Source organism: Xiphophorus hellerii, chromosome 11, assembly GCF_003331165.1.
Source record: "Xiphophorus hellerii strain 12219 chromosome 11, Xiphophorus_hellerii-4.1, whole genome shotgun sequence".
NCBI classification, from domain to species: domain Eukaryota; kingdom Metazoa; phylum Chordata; class Actinopteri; order Cyprinodontiformes; family Poeciliidae; genus Xiphophorus; species Xiphophorus hellerii.
Window position 1 is genome coordinate 2,077,081 of NC_045682.1, and position 24,654 is coordinate 2,101,734.

General features: G+C 37.3%; 2 protein-coding genes across 2 annotated transcripts; one reads left to right on the plus strand and one right to left on the minus strand.

Moving 5' to 3' along the window:
- The first annotated feature begins 67 nt into the window (after positions 1 to 67).
- Positions 68 to 6,479, plus strand: nop16 (NOP16 nucleolar protein homolog (yeast)). Its single transcript, XM_032576582.1, has 5 exons — positions 68 to 274; positions 1,471 to 1,579; positions 3,117 to 3,183; positions 3,871 to 3,977; positions 5,234 to 6,479. Exons 1-5 carry the CDS (start codon positions 168 to 170, stop codon positions 5,375 to 5,377), a joined length of 534 nt encoding a protein of 177 aa, XP_032432473.1. The 5' UTR covers positions 68 to 167; the 3' UTR covers positions 5,378 to 6,479.
- A 2,169-nt stretch (positions 6,480 to 8,648) lies between these two features.
- arl10 (ADP-ribosylation factor-like 10) lies at positions 8,649 to 23,994 on the minus strand. The gene is made up of 4 exons (XM_032576581.1): positions 23,683 to 23,994; positions 17,175 to 17,358; positions 12,723 to 12,898; positions 8,649 to 10,119 (listed from the first exon to the last, which is right to left on the minus strand). Exons 1-4 carry the CDS (start codon positions 23,818 to 23,820, stop codon positions 9,946 to 9,948), a joined length of 672 nt encoding a protein of 223 aa, XP_032432472.1. The 5' UTR covers positions 23,821 to 23,994; the 3' UTR covers positions 8,649 to 9,945.
- Positions 23,995 to 24,654: the final 660 nt, after the last annotated feature.

Below are 24,654 nucleotides of genomic sequence, written 5' to 3' on the forward strand. Positions count from 1 at the left end.
TTTCTTATTAAAAAAGTGTAGGAAAAATGTGAGAAGGCGTGGCTTCTAGTCACATGACCGGGGAGACGCACGCACGTGCTTCCTGTTTCCAGCTGCACGTTCTGTGTGTAGCTCGCTAGTCCAGTGCTGCTCCGTCTCAATTCTGAAGCAATTTTCACATTTTAAAAATGCCGAAAACCAAACAGTCGAAGAGAAGAAAGCGGTTCGACTACAACACGGACCGGAAGAAGCTGAAGAAGAAGTTTCTAAAGAAGGCCAACCCGAGGATTGAACAGTGAGTTCCGAACCATTCGGCTATTAGCTAGCAGCAGGGTTCGTAACAGGTTGTTAAAATGTGTTTTTACTGTTTTATTCTCAACACTCGTGGTCTAATCGCTTGACCGGGACCTTTAGAAACTTGTGAAATTTGAGATTAGCCCTCCTAGATTTCGCTGTAGGGTAAAATATCCGGTTATTTGACCGTTTTTACGGACTATATCGGACCTGCTCTGGTTTTAAACCTGGAACCTAGAGGTCAAATCTGGACCGATGTATCCTAGGATTCATACTCTCTGTGAAACTTTCATAACGAATGTGTTTTAATAAATTTACATAAAATCGAAATAGCTTATTCCATTTATTCAGGTGACATTAGTATATTTCATAGACGGAATAAAAACACGTACCGACACCTGTACAAATTTTATCTGTTAATTTTGATGATCACTGTCTTAAAGTGATAATTTCAGTTAATTGGAAAATTAGAATAGATGTCTGTTAACATATTGTTAGTTAGTTCTGTATCTGAGTATGTTATTAGAAAAGTGTGATAGAAACAATAGTGATCATTTCAGCCTTGAGATTATTCAAATTTTATTCTCGTATTATTCTGGTAATATTACGACCTTATTATCATGTTAAGATTTTATTTATGTATTATTTTGACCTTATACTCATAATGTTGTGACTGTCATATGACTTTATTCTATTAATATTATGGTTTTATTCTCATGTTACAACTTTATTGTATTATGTTGTATTATGTTCAATATATTTGTAATATTTTGACTTCTCATATTATGACTTTACTCTCTTAATGGGTTTTTGTCATACAACATTATTCTCATAATATAACTTTCTTCTTGTATTATTTCATCTTTATTCTGGTAATATTTTCATATTATTTTTGACTTACTCCTGTTTTTTCTTGTAATATTATCTCTATTTTCTTATTTTTTTCTTAGCCTGTCCCTGATTCTCTGTCATAAATAACTCTTTCATTTATAGAACAGAAGTCGATCTGACCCGGTTTTTGTGCCAAGCTAATTTAATTCAAAAGAGCAGAAATCTTGTAAAATATTTTATTGTCACATGATTTATCTGCTGCTTTTTGTTGCCTTTTGTTTGTTTTGTAAATAAATTTGGGTATGTGTGGGAAGGATTTTGTCGTTCCTGGATCTGTGTGTCTTCAATATTTCCTCTCTCTTTCAGTGCTCAGATCAGGAATGCCTGGGAGAACAACAAATCAATGGCCAGGAACCTGCAGGAGATGGGTCTGTCGTTTGATCCCAACCGGACTCTGCCCATAAAGAAACAGACAGTAAGGAGAACAGCTGGGCTTAAATGAGACACAAAGGTTTTGTTTTCAAGAGCGTAAACAGAAACTTCAGTGATTAAAAGCTAAATACAATGTTTTCTGGTTCCTAAGTGAAGAGCCTCCAGTTAATATCCCGTTATTCCAGATGCTGCAGTTCAGATTTAGGCCAGGAGGGGGCGGCAGAGTGTCGGTTATGAAGCTCAAATCAAACGTTTGTAAAATTCAGCTCGATTTAAAGCAGAACTCACAATCTGTCACAGGAATCAGGTAAAATAAGTTACACCATTTAATTTGATAAGAAAATAAATATCCAACCACTCAATATGAAATTTGTTGATTTTTAGCAACAATGATTTATTCAAAAAAACCACAACACTAAGAAATAATAATAGTTATTCTGATAAATAGATCAGTAACCAAAAATCCCTCAAAAATAATTATAGGTTGGATTTAAATCACTCAGTTTATGTCAGCAAAAAATTAAAAGCCTAAATAATTAAATGTCCAAAAATTCCCGTTCTTTTTTTAATGAGAATAGTGTCTGCAAACGAGTTCCATATCCTCAAAAACAAAACAAAGTCTTGGAAGTAGTTCTCCGTTTTAATCCAAAGTCCCAATCCAAAATAAAAAATCCAACCCCCCCCCCCCCCCCCCCCCCCCCCCCCCCTCCCTCCTCCTCCTCTTCCTCCCCCCAAAAGATAAGAAAAAAGAGTGGCACCACCAAAAATCCCCAAAAAGAAAAGTAAAGTCCAGATCGCACCGGGAGCGTCTTTCTTCCCCCTCGGTGGCGTCCTCTCGCACCAGGCGCCGTTTCCTGGGTGGAAGCTCCGATCCAGTTTCTAAAACACACGATCTGCGACGCTGGGGCGAACTTTGATTGCCGTTTTATGTCTTTTCTTTGATTTTTTTACTTGTTTTAAACATTCAATCAAGTCCAGTCTCCCGCTGCACAGGTCGGACAGTGTGCGTCTCCCTCTCCAGTTGCGCCAACGCACACGGTCCTTTTTATTTATTTACTCATTTCAACCACACCTAAAACCAGCATGATGCTGCCCAAAATCAGTTTTAAACAGTGGAAATATGTAATAATTTTTACAATGAAGTAACAGCATCTGTTCTATTAAACAGTTTGATACATTTACTCTTTAATGTATTAATTCAGAAAAAAACAAACATAGTGGTTATGGTTGAACCTCTGAGATCTTAAACTGCCCATATTTGCTTTGCTTCCTAAGAGGAACATTTTCAATATTTTCAAGCTGAAATTTTTGAACTCTCTTTTTTTTAACCCTTCTGAAGATAAGTTCAGACTTTTTAAAAATGCTTTTTCATTTCTCAGAGTTCAAATAGATCAGCAATTCTCTCTGCTGCTGCTTGGTAATGTTAGGCGATTTTCTTTTTTTTAAATAGATTTTTTACTGACAGTTTTTATATTCTTTATGTTTGTGTCTTTGTGGAGCACTTTATGATTTTAAAGCTTGTGATAGGTGCTTTACAAATACATTTTACTTACTTCCTGTGTTTGTGTTTGTTCCTGCAGCTCCTCAGAGGAGACACCGATGACAGAGGACCTGCCCCCATCGTCACCAAACCTTACATCCTCACCAGTGAGTTTCTGAATCTTCATCATGGACTTTTCTAGGGCTGGAAAAATTAAACGTGATGAATCAATTATTGAAATAATCATCAACTAATTCAGTAATCGATTGTTAACTGGAATATACACACTTTTTAAAAAAGCAGTTTGCTGAAAAAAACATTCAGAGAAGTAATTAAGCCCCTTGTCTGTAAAAAATTTTTCCCCAGAAGTTTTCCTCAAGTGGCATTGTCTTAGCTTTACTGAGTCCAAATTCACTACAAGAATGCTATATTGTTGCATCTTAGGCAATAAAATGTTTATTTTCTTGTTTGAAGAAGGAACTTTATTGTTTATTTGCATCTTTTAATGTATTTAAAGGAAAAAAATGTCAAATGTGCCACGTTTTTTTTTTTTTATCCAATTAATTGTCAGAATAATCGTTTAATAAAATAATCATTAGCCGCAGTCCTACTTTTGTGAATTAACTCAAGAATTGTAATGGAAAATTACAATTAAATTAACCATTACAGTCATTAACTAAACACTGGAAACTAGAAGTAGACAGATAAAGCTGTGTGAGGTTTAAGTAACTGTTCTGAGGCTGCTTTACATTAAATTTGACCATAAATTAATATTTCTGCTCCGAAGGTTCAAATGACTGAAATGTTTAGTAAATCTTTAAAGATTGATGTTTGGTTTGCTTGGTCACCATCAGAGCTGCAGGAGGAGGCCAGCCTTCAGGAGAAGGACTCCAAGACGTTGTCGTCCGACCTGATTGAGTACGTCCAGCACATGATCCGAGAACATAAGGACAACTACAAGGTGACAGTTCAAACAGAAACGGTGGCTGGAAATGATAAATTCAGCTCTTATTCTGAGCTTCTAAACTTTGGAAGTGTGACAGTATGGTTTACAACCAGACTTTATTTCCTGTTGCTTCTACCTAAACGACTTGTTTCCAAGCTTTCTGCTACTTGGGCCAAAATGTTCAAGCTGAGAGAACCAGAGGGCCACAATTTGACTTCATAGTTAAAACTATAAAAAATATTTCGTAAGACATTTGTTGTTTGTATCTCTTCAGTAATATAGTAAATAGACAATATTTTTAATAAAGCAGTCAAATTTTTCTGGAAAAGGATTTTGTAAGCCGTTGTTGATTGTCTTGCATACTTGCTGTATTGGAAGACAGGTTTATATTTTCCAAGATGTTTTTGTCCTCATTTTTCTTTTTTTTTATCCTGGGCCGTTCTGTCTGTTTTTATCAAAGTGTATTCAATGAAAGCAGAGACATAGTCAATACTTACTATATGTTTACGATTATTTTTGTTTGTAAAAATCTCTTCCTATCCTTGCGTACTGAGGGGGCAAACAAAATCCTGCAGAGGGCCGAAAATGGCCCCCGGTCCACAATTTTGACATCCAGTGGCCCAAAGGCTTGTCTTCACTCAGTTCTTTTCTGTAAATGTGACACATAAACAACATCCACAAACAGCGATAAACGACAGTCGTATTTTGTCGGTTCATATTTGTGCAATTAAGAATTTTAATTGAGTCCAACCTCTCATAAACTTTAGGCTTTTATCTGTTGTGTGGAGCCATTGCCTTGTGGGACTAAAGATGTTTCATAACCGACGGTCATGCAGCTTTCAAATGGATTTTCATCAGTGGTTCTTCCTCTGCCTTCTCTGGAAGCATCAGCATTTCTTTGTATTGAAGTTATTTCACAGAAAGACTTTCATCCTTGACTCTGAACCCTGGTGAGTTGTGGCTGATTGCGCCTTGCAACAAAAAGTGTCCCTGAAAAACACACTTTTATATTTGAGGCTTTAAACGGTGCCACAAGATGTAGAGTTCATTTCTATGATGAGAACTGAAATCAGAGCTGAGTTTAAGAATAACATTCGGATTTATCTGACCTTCTAGGTTGTTTGTTTGTCTTCAGAATGAGACTAAACTGGTTTTCTTTTACCTCTGTTCAATCAAATTGTCATTTCAAACCTCTGTTTTGCGTTTGTCCAGGTTGTTTCTGAGTGTGAAAACTTCCTTCTTCATCATCCCTCTTTGTGTTGCTCCTGCAGGCAATGGCTCGAGATGAGAAGAACTACTACCAGGACACACCCAAACAGATCAAGAGAAAAATCAACGAGTACAAGCGCTGCCACCCGCAGCTCTATGAAGCCTTTGTCAGCTCGCTCGCTGCTCCGGAGCCCATGGATCAGTAGAGCCATCAGGTCTGGGACTGAACACCAGAGCCACACAGCCTGCTGTTTGTTGGAAAAACTGATGAACAAGCAGAGACTCTGTGTTTATGCTTTCTCTGTTTGTAGTTTTTCTATTTTGTTCTTGCTTCTTAAAAACTGCTTTTTAATTTATCATAAACGGCTCAAAACCCATTGGCTCGTCAACATGAGTATCTACATTTTCAGTTGTGGTTTGGTCATTACAATATTTTCAGGAAACCAAACCTTGAAGGAACCAACAATGAACCAAAAACAACTAAGAGCAGAAAAAAATCTTTACTGCCACTTGAGATCAACTTAGATTGTCTCCAGATGTGTTAGTCTGGTAGAGTCGGTTCAATGGGGGACCAAAATGACAACATGTTACATTTTCATCTGATACCTCCTCACCTGTGGTGGCGCTGCACCAAGAACCACAGATGGAAACCACTTGGCGTTCACATATGTATTCGAACCACACCAGAGTTCACTACAACGGAACAGACACCGAGGATTTTAGGCGTACTAGAGTTACCTTTTTTGGGTACGCATCACTGTTCGATTATGTATTCACATCTTCCCAAGAGAACCGGATTTTCTAGGCAAACCAACCAGAATTCAATTTAATCAAAACAGGGCTGGTGTGAATGCAGCCTAAAACTCACAATTATAGGTTGATGAAAAGCTAAGAATAGATACTCTGGATCTCTGTTTGCTCACTGCCAAACTCCCCGCCACCAGTGAAGGACCTCATACCGTCATTGGTTTCGTATTCATAAAACCTTCACACAAACGGGAAGAAAAATTGTTCATTGTAGTTTATTGACTCGGGTCCAGATGTTGGACCTGAGTCTTTTTTCTTAAGCAGAACACAGAAGATGGGTTTTTAGCATGGTGACAACCCAAAACATATCACCAAGGCAACAAAGACAAGTTGATGGAGTGACTATTTCCTCAGTCAAGACTTAAGCTTTAAAAGAAACCTGGAGGATTACCAACATTTCTATAGATGAAAGAGTTTAAACTTCCTCCAGAGATCTAAGTCATGTTTTGATAAGAGGTCAATTTCATTAATGTTGTGAATAAATGTTTTACTTTTATCTAACATGTCTTTAAGATTTTTTTCTGTTCAGATCAGTTTGAGAGTAAATATTTAATCTCCCTGCTCTCTACATGACTGAAGGCTGTTAGTCTGCTGTTGATGAACCCGTGTCTTCATCATCCTATTATTAGTAGGATGGCACTATGGCTGAAAATATTTAAACATAATCAGTTATTGAAATAATAGATTAATCATTAACTGGAATATATAGACTTAAAAAAAAGCCATTTGCCAAATGAACGGTATATTCTGAGCTGCAATAAAGCCAAAACTGTACAAAAAAATACATTTTGCGTTTTTATCTGTAAATATGATCTACCCAGAATTCCTCAAGTGGAATAATTTAGCTTCACCTTGTTCAAGTTCTGTAAAAATCTTTAAAGCACCTTCTGCTATCCTACTATTAAAGACCAGCCCAAAACTGTACTATTGTTAAATCTAACAGAATTGGCTGAGATTTTAACATGTTGATGTTTAAAAGTATTTTTTAGCTGCAGATTCATCCTTTGCTACAAATGAAGCGTTCACTAAAGGAATGCTACACTATTGCATTTTAGGAAATGAAAGTTTATCATTTGAAAAAGCAATTTGTTTGCATTTTTATGTATTTGTAATGTTTTAAAAATTCCTTAACCGGTTAAATGACAAATATGCTAAGTGAAAATTTTGTATCTTATCCGTTATCCGAATGATTGATTCCTAAGATAATCGTTAGTTGGAGCCCTAAGTTACGCAGATTTTCAGGAACTAAGATTTTAAACTTGTTTGTTCAAAAGTCTGAAATTGAATTTTTAAAGCTTTGATGCTTTAAGGTGTTAAATGCTCCCATGATGGACAGTCAGAGACATAATTCACATAGAGGTGCAAATATCAAGAAATTTCCAGTTCTGATCCGGCGGGAAAATATTTTGTGATTATCTTACGAACTCTAGAGCCCCCTGACTGGCTGTGATATCACGAATCATCCACAGAAATCCCTCTGATATAACAGCTGTACAAGCTGGAGGGTTTTGTTTGTTTCTGAGCTCTCGTCCCGACTGCGTCACGTTTTTCCCTCTCACCAGTAAAAGCACTGACATTTGTCTAAGAGCACTTCCTGCTCGACCGGTTGGTGAACTTTGCCCCAGGCCAGGTATGTTGGCCTATAGGTTTATCGACTTGTGTTTGCATTGATCTGGTCTGTCAGCAAACGGAAGAAAAGTTGTTTTCCAGCTGCTTCACAAGATAACGTGCCACTTGCTGGGGCTTGTAGATCGTTATGCAACCAAACCTTCTGAGTTGTTCTCTGGTCTCTCTTGCTCAGATGTTTACTTGGCTGGATAATTTCATGTTGTACTGACGGGAAACAGACATATTTTCTCATAGATGTTGCCATTCCTACTTTAAGAGTAGAGACCCCTCAAGTTTAAATAATTACCCCCTTAATTCAGACTCTGTGTTGGCTGAAGTAGGTGAATTTTGTTTGTAATCATTTAATTGAAATACATTTTACCAATTTATACCACGTCAACTCTTTAATCAGGCTTTGTTATTGTCCAGTAACTTGATTTGGCTCAATTATTCCTCAGACACCAAGTAAAAATCAATGAGTACCAGGCAACAAATATTTGACCATAATTTTAAAGAGGTAAAGCCATTCAGCAGTCATAAATGAATAAAAATAGTGTAAAAAGTAGTTTTGTTTATGCTGTTAGCTAAGTGTTACATAAGCAATGCTAGTGGGTCGGATGTCTACACCACAGATAAAACTCTAACATTTAAAATCAATAATTTAAGCTAAATAAACAATGTTCCACATGGACCTAATCTCAATCCTGTTTTTTTCTGCTTTTATAAATGTTTTACAGCAACAAAACTGAAGGGAAATGGATGATTTGTATTATGTATCCAGTTTCCTTTATTGAAATTTAAATTCTCTTATTAGAGAAAAGGAAAATTCAAAGTTTAAAATTTGTACATGGATTGATTTTCTTGTCACTTAGATATATTTGATTGCTTCCTGTGTTCTACTCTGATCATGTGGGAAGTAATGGAATCATTGTTAAATTACCCGACGTGTTCCTCATCAGCTTTCAAGGACAATTTAACAGCAACTCATTTCATCTAATCCTGCGTTGGTCCTTTTTAGAGACTTTTTTTTTGACAGTTTCCTAAAGAATTAAAATGATTTTAAGTCATTCAAACTATTTTATTTACACAGCAGCAGTCAACAGAAAAGATAAGATTCACATAAGTTTATTTAAGTTCAATTTTAAACTAGAATACAATCAAATTTCTTTAGACTAAAACATGTAATCAGCACAACATATAGAAAAAAAATACAAGGAAAAAAAACACAAATAAATATAAAATCCTTTTTTAGCTACAAATTACATTTTAGATGTCAGATTAAAGTTACAGCAACGCTTTACCTAATATATCAATTCAACCTCATTTGTGTGAAAGAGAAGGTCTCTATGTTGCAGAAAGGACTGGAAATTGTACAATTTATTACTGATTGTCTTCATTAAAAAACATTTTTTATATTCATTATTTTATGCATAAAACAAAAAAGTCTAATTTACTTTCCAGCGAACACTAAATTGCAAACTTGTACAAACATAAGTGGTGTCAAAACTCCAGTAAAATGATAAAACATTAATTTTGAGTTTAAAACAGTGTTTAAAGTTGATTGTTATTCCTATAGTGAGTAATAATATTCCATAATAAATCAAAGTGGGTATCTGGTTCATTTTCAAAAGCTCTCAGGTAAAAGGTAAAAATATGCTAAAATGAATATTCAGGAACTTTTTATCAAACACCTCTTGACCTTCTACTAAATTTGCGATTTAGCTCTCTTCGTAATATCTTTGCATATTTACCAGGCTAACAAATGCTGGGAAATTACAAAGTTAAGAATATTATGTAATACAAACACTTAAAGTCACTGGAAATACATTTAGTTTCCCCTTAAATACAATCGCCAACAGCAAACTGTCTTTATATAGCTACAGCAAGGCTGTTGTATAAAGTGTTATAGGCCTCCATTTTTAATCTCCATCAATAAAATATCAACACAGGAGTCAGTAATTATCCCCTTAGGAAATCATTTCATAGAGCTTGTGTCATTCATTAATCTACAGGAGAATGAACACTTTAATCTCTTCTCTGTGCATAAAAACATCTACAAGAAACCAACAAAAAATATGTGCGCAGCTCCAGATAAAATGTTACAATGTCTTGGTTAAAAATGACTTAGCTTTAGTAGACCTGGTACAGTTTGACCTGATTTCATCAAAACTTCATCTCCTATTCCACATTTTGTGTTTCTCCTCTTCTTCTGCTGTTTGTATGAAAGCTCCATGGTGGTGGAGGATTTTCCGTCTATCATCTCCTCGTCTGGCGCAGACCTCTCACCAAACAGGAAAAGGGGTGAACCATGTTCTTATAGGCTCTATTTCTGGCTCAGTTAGCCCATGTCCAGGTGAGATCAGACGAGCTGTAGGATGAGGTCCTGGACGGTGTCCAGACCTTGGCAGGCCTTCCTCTTGGCTTCCTCGGCATCCAGCTGGGCAGCGAGGAGGAACAGCTTCCTGTCATCAGTCACGACGTCCAGAGACAAGGCTTCGTGGAGTTCTGCCACACTCAAGGCGTTCAGTTTATCCTGTGGCAATGGAACATGAAAAGTGCATTTTTAAAACAAGTTGTCCAAGCATCCTTAAAAAGTCGTAAATTTATGTATTTAAAATTAAGGCTTTAAAATGTCTTAAAATTATTTTTTTTAAAAAGGTAAGTTGACCTTAAATACGGTAATCACAGATCTTACATTTTTTGGTGGCCTGACTATTTCCTTGTATTTTCTGCATAGTCTTTTTTTCTCACGGGGCTTTTCTGTCAGGCAAATATTTGATTTTTTTTCATTTTTGATTTTTGGTTCATTGTGTACTGTAACACAGCCGGTTGAGGCTACGTTTAATAGCTGCTAAAATACCTAGCTAGCTAGCAGGGCTATCTTACCGTGAACCATTGGTTACTAAAATATTTGATAATTTTCAACTTGCATCTTAAAATGAGTTTTAAAATGAGACAGTCCAAGACTAACATTTGCTTTACAAATATTGACTTTTTGTTGCTTTGCTAACATTTAGCTTAACACATTATGACTATCAAGTAAATTTAGCCAATTTTGAGTTATATTAGCATTAGCATCAACATTATCATATCAGTCTGTCTTTCATCAACATAAACTCTATATATGATTATAAACAAAGTTTCATAGTTAGCCATTCTTGAAACACGGTGGCAATTTGCCCAAAAATTCATGCTAACTATATATTCATATGATGCTGCTGTTGCTATTTCTCTAGCATGCAGCTAACTTAGGTGAGCAACTTCAATGTTTTTTTAAAAATATTACTTTAATATTAATGAACTGATTTTGAATCTTCTAGCGTTGAAACTATGTATTTGAACACAATTTGAGACTTTAGTTTTACCAACTAGCTTGAAAAACAAGGACATTAGCCTACCGTTTAAAGCATTTTTAACTTATATATAATGTAATTGGATTGAAGAATTTGAAAATTCAATAAAATATGTGTTTTGGGTGAATTTTAATCAATCTCTAGGCCATTTTCACTGGCAGTCAATACCTAAAATGATATAAATCCTCAATTTAATCAAATGGTGGATAACCTTAAACAAAGGGAAGAACACAAATCCTAACCATTGTGTCAGTATATAACTCCATGTTAAATTTATTAATGGTGGCTGCTGTTTTTGTTCAAGCTCATCTCCATGAAAGCAGTGATTGCATTACAGCCCTCCTACAGAGACCATTAAAGCCGTAGTTTCTGCCTTAGTTCTATTAACCGCATCCTACTCAACACACAGGTTCTTATTGTAATTTGACTGAATGTGATAAAAGGCAGGGAAGAACATTCTGGATGAAGCGACGACCTGTAGAACAGTCTTTTGAATGCTTTATTTAGCTGTTTTTGACTTAAATGATTCAACAGTTCATTGTGTATTTTAAGGTGCAATTCCCAACCTTACCATAATGCTCTTACTAAAAAAACAATCTTATACAGATTTCATAAGTCTTGAGGAAATATTCTGTTTGATTTGATTCACCTCATTAATTTTCCAGATGAAAGCAGAGAAGGAACAGTGTGTTAAACTCACCTGAAGAGTTTTAGAAAATGTTAAACACCACATTCTGCCTGAGCTTCAGCTACTGTGCATCATTACAGATCATTGTGCAGTTTGAGTTGAATTCATTTTAAGCTCATTATGCTGTCAGTCCACAGCAGCGAGAGGATGAAAGCTACGCTGCTCCGATGTTAGATGTGATAAATATTCCTTCCTGTCTCCAGGAGTCATGCATAATTCCAGAAGTGGAGCACGGAGTGAAGAAATATGAGCGGAGGAGGAAGTGTAGGCATGTTTATTTCAGGAGTTGAATTATTTCTGCAGGACAGCTAAAGAGGAAATTACTTTCACCTGCTTTATTAGTCTTATATAATTTTTTTTAGATTCTTGTGTTATTAATTGCCGTCCTTTTATTGGTAAGAAAAAATGACTAAATTTACTCTGTCTAGTCCTGATTTCTTCACTTTTTTTTATTTAAACATAACCGTATGCCAAAGAGAAGCCCAACAGATTCATTTTGGGTCGTTTTCAGTGTTTCAGTGTGGATTGAAACATTTCTGGAAATGGTCAAGTGTGAACGCAGACGTCTCTAAAACTGACAACCTATTTTAGAAAGAATGTTCCCACATAGACAAGGCCCAAGGCCCTGTACATACAGAGACGAGCATGGTATATTTTTGTAAACGAATAAGAAAAAACTGAGCATCAACAGGACAGGATGCAGCGCCACAGAAAATGTTGTAGTATGTATGCCAGGCCTTTCGGTGGCGCTGTAACACTGCTAGAGAACAACACAAAAACCACAGAACAAATGGTTTGTTTGCGAGTGAGGTCCATATAGGATTAAGAGGGATACATGGAGCTACGACGTCATCGATTAAAAAAGAAAAGACGGGCCGTCACACAAAGCATGAGACCAGTGTTCTGAAATTTATCCACTATGGAACCTGGTTTCAAAAATGATAGTTTCTGGTCTCCCAAGATAACAAATCCATGTGAATGCACAAAAGAACTGTTGCAGATATACCTAAAACCGTCTCCAGGTGGACTGGGCCTAAGTGTTTACCACCAACACTGTTATTCCACTTGAAAACAACAGTCTGTCTTGTAGTTTACCTGCTTGTTTCCCAAGACAACAACAGGCAGCTGTGGCTCCACCCTCAGGAGGCGGTGCAGTTCAGCCTTAGCCAATGGGAGGCGGCGCCTGTCCGACGAGTCCACCACATAGACTAGAATGTGGGTCCGTCTCAGGTAGTCCCCCCAGTACCGTCGCAGGTCCTCTCCACCACCAACTGCAGAGAAGAAACCTTTTCAACGTTATGCTGATGAGTCAGTTCTACAAGTCTGATGAATCCAGTCAGTTTATCAGACTCCAAGCACATCTTTGTCTCATAAAACCATGAAAAATAAAGAAAAGGAAGGTTTCAGTGGCATAGTCAAAGTATGGACTCAAATGTGATTGATGAATGCCATTGATTCTCAAAAATCTGGCAAACAACCTGGGCCAGAATACCTGTACAATAATTAAAATGCTAATGCCAATAGCTGTTGCTGTTAAAGGTGGCTCAACCATTAGTTTTAGGGGATAATTACTTTTCACTTAGATTGTAATATCTTTTTTTGTCTCTAATAAATTAAACCATGATTTCAAATCTACTTCTTCTATTTACTCTGTTTATCTTTGTCAAAAATGAATTAGTTTGATAATCTGAAACATTTAACTGAGCTTTAAAAGCTCCATTGAGAGAGAAGGATATTTCTGCTGCATGTTTCATCCTGTTCCTCCAGGGCTTCTCCTCTGCCGTTTCTGTCAACATCCTTTACCGCTTCGGGTCCCACTTTAATAAGTAAACGGACAGTTTGACAAGCAGAATTTGATAAGCTCCTATAAACAAATTGGCCACAGATTTATTCCATTTTCGTTGCAAGAAGAATGAGATCCGATTTCCAATAAAGGAGGAAACGAGCTGAGGCGGCATCCTCATGGGAAATTGGTTTGTAGAGGAAGACTTGGAGGGAAATCTAACAGCTGAGTTCCTCTGTCTTTATGTAATATGTTGTTTTCCTATAAAAGAATGGCCTTAAGACTTCAGTGTTCCACACTTGATTGATTTTTTTTTCTTCTCCTTTCAAGAAGAAACTGTGTGGGTTTAATTGGGTACACCTGTCATTTATTCCTGTGCAGCTTTGTTGAATCTGTTTACAGAAACAGAGCGCAGTCGTTCGTCATTTTCTAAATATTACATCCTTAAAGTCTTAAATTCATTTAAAAACACACTCCAACAGTGCTCCTCTATTAACCCCTTTACAAAGTTTTTACCAGCATTTCACTGATAATAATGAGCTCAGCAGATGCTGAGTTTCACCAGGTGTTTGCTAATTGCTGCTAGCTAGTCTGAAGGGGCTGAGAGTCGCAGGGGAGGGGAATTCAGTGATGCAGAATCTTGGAAGCTTAGAAATTGTAGCTCTGATGAGGAACTGCACCTTGAAGGCAGAGCTAAGTCCACTCAAGCATTTTACACAGCTGAATAGTTGCCATGGAGATTAAAGTATTTCTCAGACATGCATAAAAAAATTAAAGCAACACTCCAGGTATGGTTTTGGTGAAGGAATAACTTCATAGCATGATGTAAATCAAGTCAATTTTACATAATACTTCTTTTATGTTTAAAACAAGAATCTTTGTTTTTGCACATAATGTTTGAGTTTTTTAAAAAGAAATGATGGGGAAACACTAACATCTTGTAAAACCAATGTTTTGTTGAGCCACAGACGTCTGTTATACTTAAAACAGAGTAACAGTAAATGTTGACAACTAGCTATTGCTTTATTACGTTTTTTGTTGCATTCACACCATATTAGCATTCCTTATTTGGTTAATATGGTTAAAATAGAATTAAAAAAAAAAAAAGGAAAAAGTTGAATTAGGAAAATAATAAAACGGATGTCATAGGGCGATACAAAAGTCATATTCATTAGAAAAATAAATAGAAGAACAATCTTTTGGACCCCCAAACAACCTTAGTCCTGGACTCCTGTAACTGTAAGCTCTTTCTAAAGTTTGGCCCTGTTAGGTTTGGTATGAACTGACTCCAGAAGGTCAAACTGCCGCCGCATGCTGCAGCACTCCGCACGCATCCCAACGTCACAGATTCAGATTCAGATTCAAGCAAAGCAAAGTTTCACATCAACTGGAAGCTCTGATGTCTGCAGGCGCTCGGCGGTCAAACCGATCTCTCTTCACACGCTGCCAGCCATGACTTTTGGTCCCCACCGGCGAGTATCAATTAGAGGAGGTTGCTAGGAGACTGGGGCAGTGATGTACCTCAGGCTGATGTGATCTGGCAGCCGTAAATACCTGCTAACCAGAGGCGATGTGGAGTCTGAACGCGCCGCTCAGCTGGGTGCACTCATTAGGATGCACACCCACACGTGCAACATGCAGCATATGACTGTGAAGGAGGTGGGAGTGTTTGTGATGATGAAGGTCTCTGCAGCAGCTTGGCAAGCCTTGTAATCACCCAGGGAGGTGGTTAGCATCCGCCTCGGCTGCAGAAGTTCAGCTTGTTACTGCTGGTTGTTTGTTATGTGGGCTTTGGCAGCCTGTGCTTCACTGCAGAACAAGCGCTAGGTGGAAAATGCACGGATTATTACGAGTCTGTTTGGATGTTTATAGGATCTCCCAGCTCTAACTTTATGCCTGGAATTGGATCTAAAGTTCAGCTAATCTGAACTTTGACACATTCCTTGTATCTGAGTTTGCTTCCTCTAAGATGTTTCCAGTCTGTTGTGTATTGTAAGCTGTTATCTGGGCGCGGTTTGCACGTTTGACTCATTGAATGACGCCAACTCTCGTTCATTATTCTCCACCTTTCATGAGTTTTAAATCTGTACTCGTCCTTTAAGAATCAGAAAACCTAAACCAAAAATGCTGAGTAAAGATTTTAGCCAAAATGGTGATTGAACTAGGGCTGAAATGATTAATTGTGATTTGTAAAGTAATAAATAAATAATGTAGTAATTGATTAATCATTAACTGGAGTATGCAGAGTAAAAAAGGCAATTTGCTAAAAAAAAAGCCCAACATATTCAGAGCAGTAATTATGCCAAAACTATAGAAATATATACATTTTGCATTTAAGATGAAAAATATTTTCTGTCTTTTGTATTTTCTACTCATGACTCCTGAAGTGGCATAGTTTTAGTTTCACCATTTCAGGTTAGGCCAGGCCTACGGGCTAGACAAAACATGTTCATTAATTTTTTTTGTACAAAATAATTATTACATAATAAGATTTTAATCTGATCAGTTTTGCCTATTTTGTGCTCCTTTCAGAATGAGCTGCTTTAGGGCTCTGTCACTTTAAATCCAAATAATCTGCTGCTGGCCATGCCCCGCAACTCAATGTTTATTACACTCGCAAGTGAAAATGGCTGAAAACAGATACATAATTATACAACTGTACAACTTGAAAAGCATTAGCAGAGCCTCCTGCACAACCAACAAGAATGCAGCAAGTGGTTTCTGGAAGGAAAGTCAACAACATAACACTTGTCTTTTCCAGGAGCCATTATACAGCGCATACGGTAGTAAAACTAGCCAACCAAATGTGCTGCCGCTCCACTTGGGTTGTTAGGTAACAGGGCAGGGTTTTGCTGGGGTTGGTAGGTAATGGCAAGATGTCTGGTGATTTGTGACTTTACATTATGGAGATTTTTGAAAAGGCTAATTTTGCAGATACCAAAACAAATAAAGTTATTGTCAAAAGTCTGGATGGTTTTTAAAGAGTGTTCTGCTTTACAAGCAGTAGAAACCCAACTGGAAGAACAAAAACATGCAAATGTGGATTTTGCATAACATGCCCTCTTTAACACGCAAAACCATTCAAAGTTTTGAATCTACAGTCCAGTTCTTACTCTATTGGTTCAATTACATGAATTCATATTTAGGTTTTTGTTGGGTTGGTATATCAAGGTTTCTGGTGATTTTTGTTTTTAAAAATTGTATTTTTTGGCCCGCAAGTACTTTTGAGATGACAATTTTGACCCAGATGACCAAAGGCTTGGACAGCCCTGCTCTAATGCAACATTTGAAGGTGATAACTCCCATTCAGGTTGCAGGATTCCCTCCGAGATGAACCACCTCCCAACTTGCCTCTGCATCGGCGTCACAGACACAATGCTGACATTTGCCGCTCAGCGTCTGAAGCGCTCTGAGTGGGTGGCATCCATGGGCTTCTCTCACTGAGATGAGAAACTGATTAGATGTTCAGATCATGAATAAATCAGTCGCAGAGCATGACGCACTCCTCAAACTCAACCTCAGGCCTCAGGATTTTACGCTCCCATCATTACTGAAAAGAGTCATTATTTTATTTCTGCTGCCTTTCGATACAGCTACATTTTTCAGGCTTTAAAATGCTGTTTGAGAATCAGACGCAGCCTAACTGGGGCTGTTTTAGTCATTGATCAAATAAAGGCCCCTGCTGTTCAGAACCGAGGGGTAATTTCTGCCTTTCATGCTCTTAAAAAAGAAATCCACACAGAACGGGATGAAAGGAGACCTACTCTCCAGAAAGTCGAGCTGACAGCTGGGGGCATCCAGGCTCATGAAGTTGAACCCGCGGGTGGGCCGGCATCGGCCCCTTTTGGCTGCCGACTCCCCGGGAGTCAAACCCTGCAGCATGCTGCTCTTCCCGGCTCCATCCAGGCCCAGAACCAGAACCTGCCGCTTCTCGCGCTCCTCTTCCTCCTGCGGGCGGAGTCAGAGAAATCAGATTAAACACGTTCACACGTCCCCCTCAAGCAGGGGGATTTATGGTGGAGAAAGATGAGATTAACATTTTAGTGTTTGAATATGAACGTTAGGCTTTTCAAATCATGGCAGAGGGATGGATGGATGGATGGATGGATGGGTGGATGGATGGATGGATGGATGGATGGATGGATGGATGGATGGATGGATGGATGGATGGATGGATGGATGGATGGGTGGATGGATGGATGGATGGATGGATGGATGGATGGATGGATGGATGGATGGATGGATGGACGGACGGACGGATGGATGGATGGACGGATGGATGGACGGACTGACGGACGGTCTGATGGACGAATGGATGGATGGACGGATGGATGGATGGATGGATGGATGGATGGATGGATGGATGGATGGATGGATGGATGGATGGACGGACTGACGGACGGTCTGATGGACGAATGGATGGACGGACGGATGGATGGACGGACTGACGGACGGTCTGATGGACGAATGGATGGATGGACGGATGGATGGATGGATGGACGGATGGATGGATGGATGGATGGATGGATGGATGGATGGATGGACGGACAGATGGATGGATGGATGGACGGACAGATGGATGGATGGATGGATGGATGGATGGATGGATGGATGGATGGATGGATGGATGGATGGATGGATGGATGGATGGACGGACAGATGGATGGATGGATGGATGGATCATTGGAACATCAACTTAGAAGTGTTGACACAAATTCTCGGTTTTTCTGGACTATGGGTTGTTCCAACACCTTAATTTGCTTTTATCTAAATTCTTTACAACAACAACAACAATAACAATAATAATAATAATAATAATAATAATAATAATAGGCAGTTCTAAGAATTCAGAGGGGAACTCAAGTATTCACAGATTTTTTCCTCATGATTTTTGTGGTCCGGGTTTCCAACTCCTGTGAATCCCACAGAGTCACGGTAATTATTGGTGTGAATAATTTTACAAAACCAATGTTCTATGAACTATGGAGACAGAACATCAACTATCCAACCATAACCTCTATTTTAGGCAAGTAAAAGTTTGTTTTTGTATATAATTATCAATAACAATGTTAATAACTGCTCCCATGTTCATATTTATATTGTCAACTGTGCAGAGTTTGTTCACAAACTGCATTAGTTTTCTCCACAGTCCTAACAAAGATAACTGAATCAGACAGGATCATCGTTTATGCATCAATATGCATCTATTACACACTCTAACATTTTATTTCACTTTAATGATCAGAAGTTTGAATCAGCAGAGAGCAGACTCATATCTTGCCAGCATTGCACTGATAAATGTGCTGATTGATCACCAGGAGTCCTCTCCTTTTTAGGAACCCAAACAAGCTTTGGTTTAATTCCAGCTGTCAGTTAAAGTTAATTAATAATTCATATCAGCTCTTTTAGAGCCAAAACTCATCAGCTCTCTCACTAGAAACATTTCCTCACTTCGCTGCTGCATGATTAATCTTGATAACTTTAAAATTTGTACATGTTTTTAATAAATTCACAATGAAATGGCTGCAGCTGCAGCTGCTGCAGAATAAAGCCTTCTAAGATCCATGGATGGTAGTTTGCATGTTTAATGTCTGCCCAGTGCTGCTGGGGAACAGCAGGTTCTTAAACGTTCGATGCTTGGCTCTGTGTATTCCTGGTTGAGTTGGAGATAAATTCCAAACCCTGACTGCGCAGAAATCTCTCCAAAGCTGCTGAGGCTGCAGCGATGTTTCCCTGTGTCTGCATGAACTTTATTATTCCAGCTCGATTTTTAATCCCAGATTAAATAGTTTTAGCTAAAACGTAATATTTCTATAATTGTATGAAACTTTTTTGACCTCTCTGTCAGCGATTAAGCCGGACTAAACTTTTGTTTGCTTTATGTCAGTCTGAAGGACCTAAATTATTAATATTTGCTACATGAAAGAATAATTAGAGAAACATTGGTTAATTTACAAGTTTACACATTTTTATCTGGGTGAATTATAGAATTTCCAACAAAACTGAGACCAGTGCTTTGTGATGGCTGTGCCAAAACATTGTCCTTCAAGGTGACTTATTATGCTTCCTTTAACAGGTTAGTTTAGATCTATGGTCTGTACTAAACATGTTCATCACATTTTGTACAAAATCATTCTTATACAATGAGATTTCTGGACAGTTCTGCCTATTTTGAGTCTCTTTCAAAATGAGCTGTTAGGGCCTCTTGTCTCTGTAAATCCAAATAAGGTCATGCTCAGAAATACAGTCACACCCCACCCGCAACTTAATATGTGAGGACATGGGAAAATGGCTGCAGGGAGATGCACTTTTTTCGAGTTTTGTGCCTCTGGTACAGCACATACCCGCCAATGAATGGGAGTGTTCAATATGTCAGAACTTATTTTGCAAATGTGTTTCCATCTCCACTTTCTGACATTAACTATTTTTTGGAAAAGCCAGAAGTCACCTCAAGCAAATTTAATAGTTTTTATTTATATCAGATGTTGATATCAGCCCAAATTTTTATATCCACGCCTAATTTCCACATTTCGTACCAAAACACTTTTCTCCTTTCTAAACGCTTTGATCTATGGACATTTTTATGGCTTTTACATCTTTTTCTTGAATTGTTTGAACAAATGAATCTTCAGGTAACTAGAAATTGTAACCCAAAGATGAACCAGACTTATGGAGTTGTGGATTTCCAAAGCATGTCACACAAAGAAGCGGTGTGTTGGAGGCGGTGCCTTTAAAATACATCTAAATACATAAATCTCACATCTTTCTTTCATTCAGCAAATAGAAATCATTTTGATAATCCTGAATGAAGAAATGGTAAACATTTAAACTGCCTGCATGGGTTCTGCCACATCATGTATTATAAAATCCCACTTCGCTCAGACTTCTGCAAAATGAGAAAACATGCTGATGAGGCAGTTTTATTTTTAAGTTTGGCTTCAGCTGAAAAAACCTTTCCGCTGGAAGATAACAGCTAAGATTATAATCTTAAGCTTTTTCAGCACAAAATCCATTGATTGGCTCAGAGTTTATTCTGAGTGGAGCATGTTGTTTGGAAGTTGTTGTTTGCTATGTTATGTTCATGAAACATGAAAATCATTACAGCAGAGTGCTGATCTGAAGGACGGGCTCCAACCACGTTGGGTCTTTGCAGATATTTGTACTGGTGGTTATTAGGTTTTCTTTCTCTAGAAAATCCAATATTTTTCCATTTTTCCAAGCTAATTTTTATTTTTCCACACTGATGCAAACCTGGAAACAGCACGTAAAAGCAAATTCCAGACTTTTGATTTTACTTAGGGGGTTTCAGAGTACAGGGGAATTGGTATGAAATGATTAATTTGGTAATCGATTATTCTGAAGACTAATCAATTAATTTGATAGTAAAATGATCATATTCTGCAGATTTTTCATTTAACCACTTAAGCCTTTTTATATAATTTTAGAAAGACATTAAAATATGCAAATAAATAAATAATGAATTTCCTTTTATAAATAAAATATAAACATTTTGCTGTCTAAAATGCAATTATGATCTTTCATTGAGCGCTTGATCCTTTGTAGTAAAGGATGAATCTGCATCTAAAAAATACTTATAACAACAACATATGAACAGCTCAGCCCTTTTTGCTTGACTTATCATTACATTTTAAGGCTGATCTGTTGGTTATTTTTTGGATTGACCGATTGGATAGCAAAGGGTGCTTCATAGAATTTGTTTTCTCTCTCTTTTACAGAATTTGAACCAGGTGAAGTTAAAACTATGCCACTTGAGTAGAACATATTCACAGACAAAGAAGGGTTTCTTCATCTTAAATAAAAAATTTAGATTTTTTATTTTTTTTACAGTTTTGGCTTGATTGCTGTTCTCTGAGTTTGTTGTTCTTTTAGGAATATGGCCCAATCATGAGTCTGTATATTCCAGTTAACCTAAGTAAGTTAAGCCCTAAGTACACCTTGGACTTATAAGAATCTTTTATTGTGTTATAACCTCAACCTCTAAAGTATTTGAAGAGGACTTAATGTGGTAAACATGGTACATAATTGGTGCATAATTATGAAGTGGTAGAACATTCAAGATAGGTCTTTTTCTTTGTGAGTGTGTGAAGGTGTTTGTGATGGTTTATAATGAAGTTTGTGGCTGCAGTTGGAAAAACACTCACCTAAGATGGGCAGAAGTCAGGAATGTGAAAAATGCAGTCCAGTCAGATTGGTCAACCTGTCCTCTGTCAACAGTCCAAGCTGTTATCTTGCATATTCAGGTTTGTTTAAGTTACTTTTTCCATTTTAATATCTAAGTTAAGGTCATGATGGGTGTGTAGTCTACAGATCCTTCTAGCAAATTCCACACCGCCATCTTTAACCCCGCGACTCTGTTCGTCCTCCGTCTCCTTGGAACATTTCGGCTCCAGGAACAAAAACACAACCCCACCTGGGGTCTCTGCCAGCCAGAGTTATCCTCTGAAAATGGACTGATACATTCAGAGATGAAAAAACAAGATTAGAGACATGCAAATAGATTTTACTGGGAGATTCATGCCAAAGTTCATTAAGGAAAACTAACATTTCTCTGCTCCCAGGGAAAAACGAGACAAACTCAGTTTAACTTGGCCTGAAACCGTTGAATGAAAAAAATTGGCACAATATTTGTTTTAGGGCTGAAGCGATTAATAATGATGAATCGATTAGTGAAATAATTCTCAACTACTTTAGTAATGAATTAATAGTTAACTGGAGCATACAGACTCATAAAAGGCCATTTGTTGGAAGAATGGCATGTTTAAGGCTATAATTTAGCCAAAACCATACAATAAATATACACATTTTGTATTTGAGATTAGAAAAAAAAAACCTTCTTTGTCTACAAATATGTTCTACTCAGAAGTGGCAGTTTTAGCTTTTTATTTGGTTCAAATTATGTAATAAAAAACCTCAAAATCTTCTATTCAACACCTTTTGCCCTTCAACTTTTAATCCGTCAAATAAAAAGAAAAAGAAAATAGAAATCAATTAACGGACCAATAATCAAGCATACACTACAGAATGCTATGTTATCACATTTTAGGCAATAAAATGTTTATTCTTTTATTTAAAGGAATTGAATTGTTTAATGGCATCTTTTAATATATTTCTAATTTTGTATTTCACAATGAACAAATAATATGTTCATTTTCTTATTTAAAAGAAGGAATTTGTTTGCATCTTGTAATATATTGTGTTTAAGAAAAGCTTAAGTGGTCACATAAAAAATATGCAGAATGTGTCAAATATTATATCTGATTAATTATCTGAATAATTGATTAATTGTCCGAATAATCATTCAAATACCTGATTAATCGATTACTAAAGTTCTAGCTAGTTTTTTATTTTATTTTATTTTTTTACAGTTTATTAAAAGAGAATAAATGGAGGAATAGCGTCCCTAATGTTGTTGTCCTTTATGTGTCCCATGTTCAGAAGACAGGGAGACATGTGTCCTCTTGTCATTCCAATCCTGGAACTGTAGAAACATGTGAATTGTTCATAACAGACAGAAACAAGATTCCTTGGATCATCCATCCAGAATACATCCAACCATGCCATCCATCCCTTTGTCTAATCCAACTGACTATCTAACTGTCCAAACAGATTAGACTACCCATCTATGCATTTGTCCATCCAATGGCCCCTTCACTAATCCATCCATTTGTCCGTGTATCCATCTGTACTTCCACCCATCCTTCAATCCTTCAATCCGTTCATCCAATTGTCCATTCATCAGTGTTTGTCCATAAAACTCTGTCCCTCTATCCTTTCTTTAATATCTATTTAGACACCCCTCTATCATATCCAGCTTTCCACCTGTCTGCGTATTTGTCTTCCCAATCCGTCATCCGTTCACCCAACTTTCCATCAATTTGACTCCCTGCCTCTGTCCTCTACTCATCATCTCCCTCCATTTCATTAACATTATCATAATAATCATCACTGTTTTACTTGTCTTCCTCCTCCATTAAAGTTGTCTTCATCATCACTTATCATATTTAAATTATCTTCACAATCACCGTCATAGGTATTTATCATCATCTTCCTCACAGCATGCCACTTTGTAATTGCCAGAAGCCTCCTCATCATCATCATCATTCTTACCGTTCTTGTTGTTTCCAGTTGTAACCTTCATTATTCAGGGATCGGGATTCTGCGGCGTTTTTTTTCTTCTTAATAAAAATATCGCCTGAAATAACTTGAGCAGCTCTCTTTTAATTACTAAAGAATTACAGTAGAACCTCTCACCTCTGTGATGGTGCAGTACGCCGCCTGCGGGGACCATACGCGCCGCTTGTAGAAGTAGTTGAGGGCAATGAAGAGAGCTGAGCCCAGGGCGGCCACGGCGGCGGTCAAGGCGATGGAGATATGCCGGAGGAGAACCATGTGTGAGGTGGGCAGAACCGGAACCAAAGACCGGTGGACGGGACCTTGCACGTGGAGCTTCCTGCTCCTTCAGGTTTCGCTGCCCTACTGACTACATGGGACCGCTCTCTCTCTTTCTCTTTCGCTCTCTCTCTCTCTCTTTCGCTCTCTCTCTCTCTGCCTGTTTTTGTTTTCGAGAAGCGCGTGAAAGAATATGGAAATTTGGTGCGTTCGAGTGTGGCTCGGAAACTGCGAGCGTCTTCTGGTTATAGCGGAATTAAAGCAGTTATACCTTCTTTCCGTTGAATCTCAATTGATTTAATGGTTTTATTTATTGGATTTATAAAAGGTTTATTTATTTGTACTTTAACTTTGGCTGCTATTTTCTATGTAGTTTAAATCCCACTCACTTTCACTGACCAATATAATTCAAATTCTTGATATAATTATTTTTATGATTGAAATCAGTTTAGTTAAATAATATGAGAAATATTTATATCCAATAAATAACATATGAAAAGGAATTACACATACTTCTTCATTACATTATTACGACGGAGAACGACGGCAGAAAAAATAAATTAATTACGAAAATAGTCAAAAAATTACGAGAATAAATGTGAGATTAAAGTAGAAATAATGAGATTGGTATTATGAGAATAAAGTCATATTACGACTTTATTCTCCAAATATACTTTATTTTCATATTATTACAACTTGTATTATTTTGACTTTATTCTCGTAATATTATGATTTTATTGTCAAACTGTCACTTTACTCTCGTAATAGGCTATTATGACTCTATATTCTCGTAATGATTTTATTTTCGTAATATGACAGTCATAGTGTCATAGT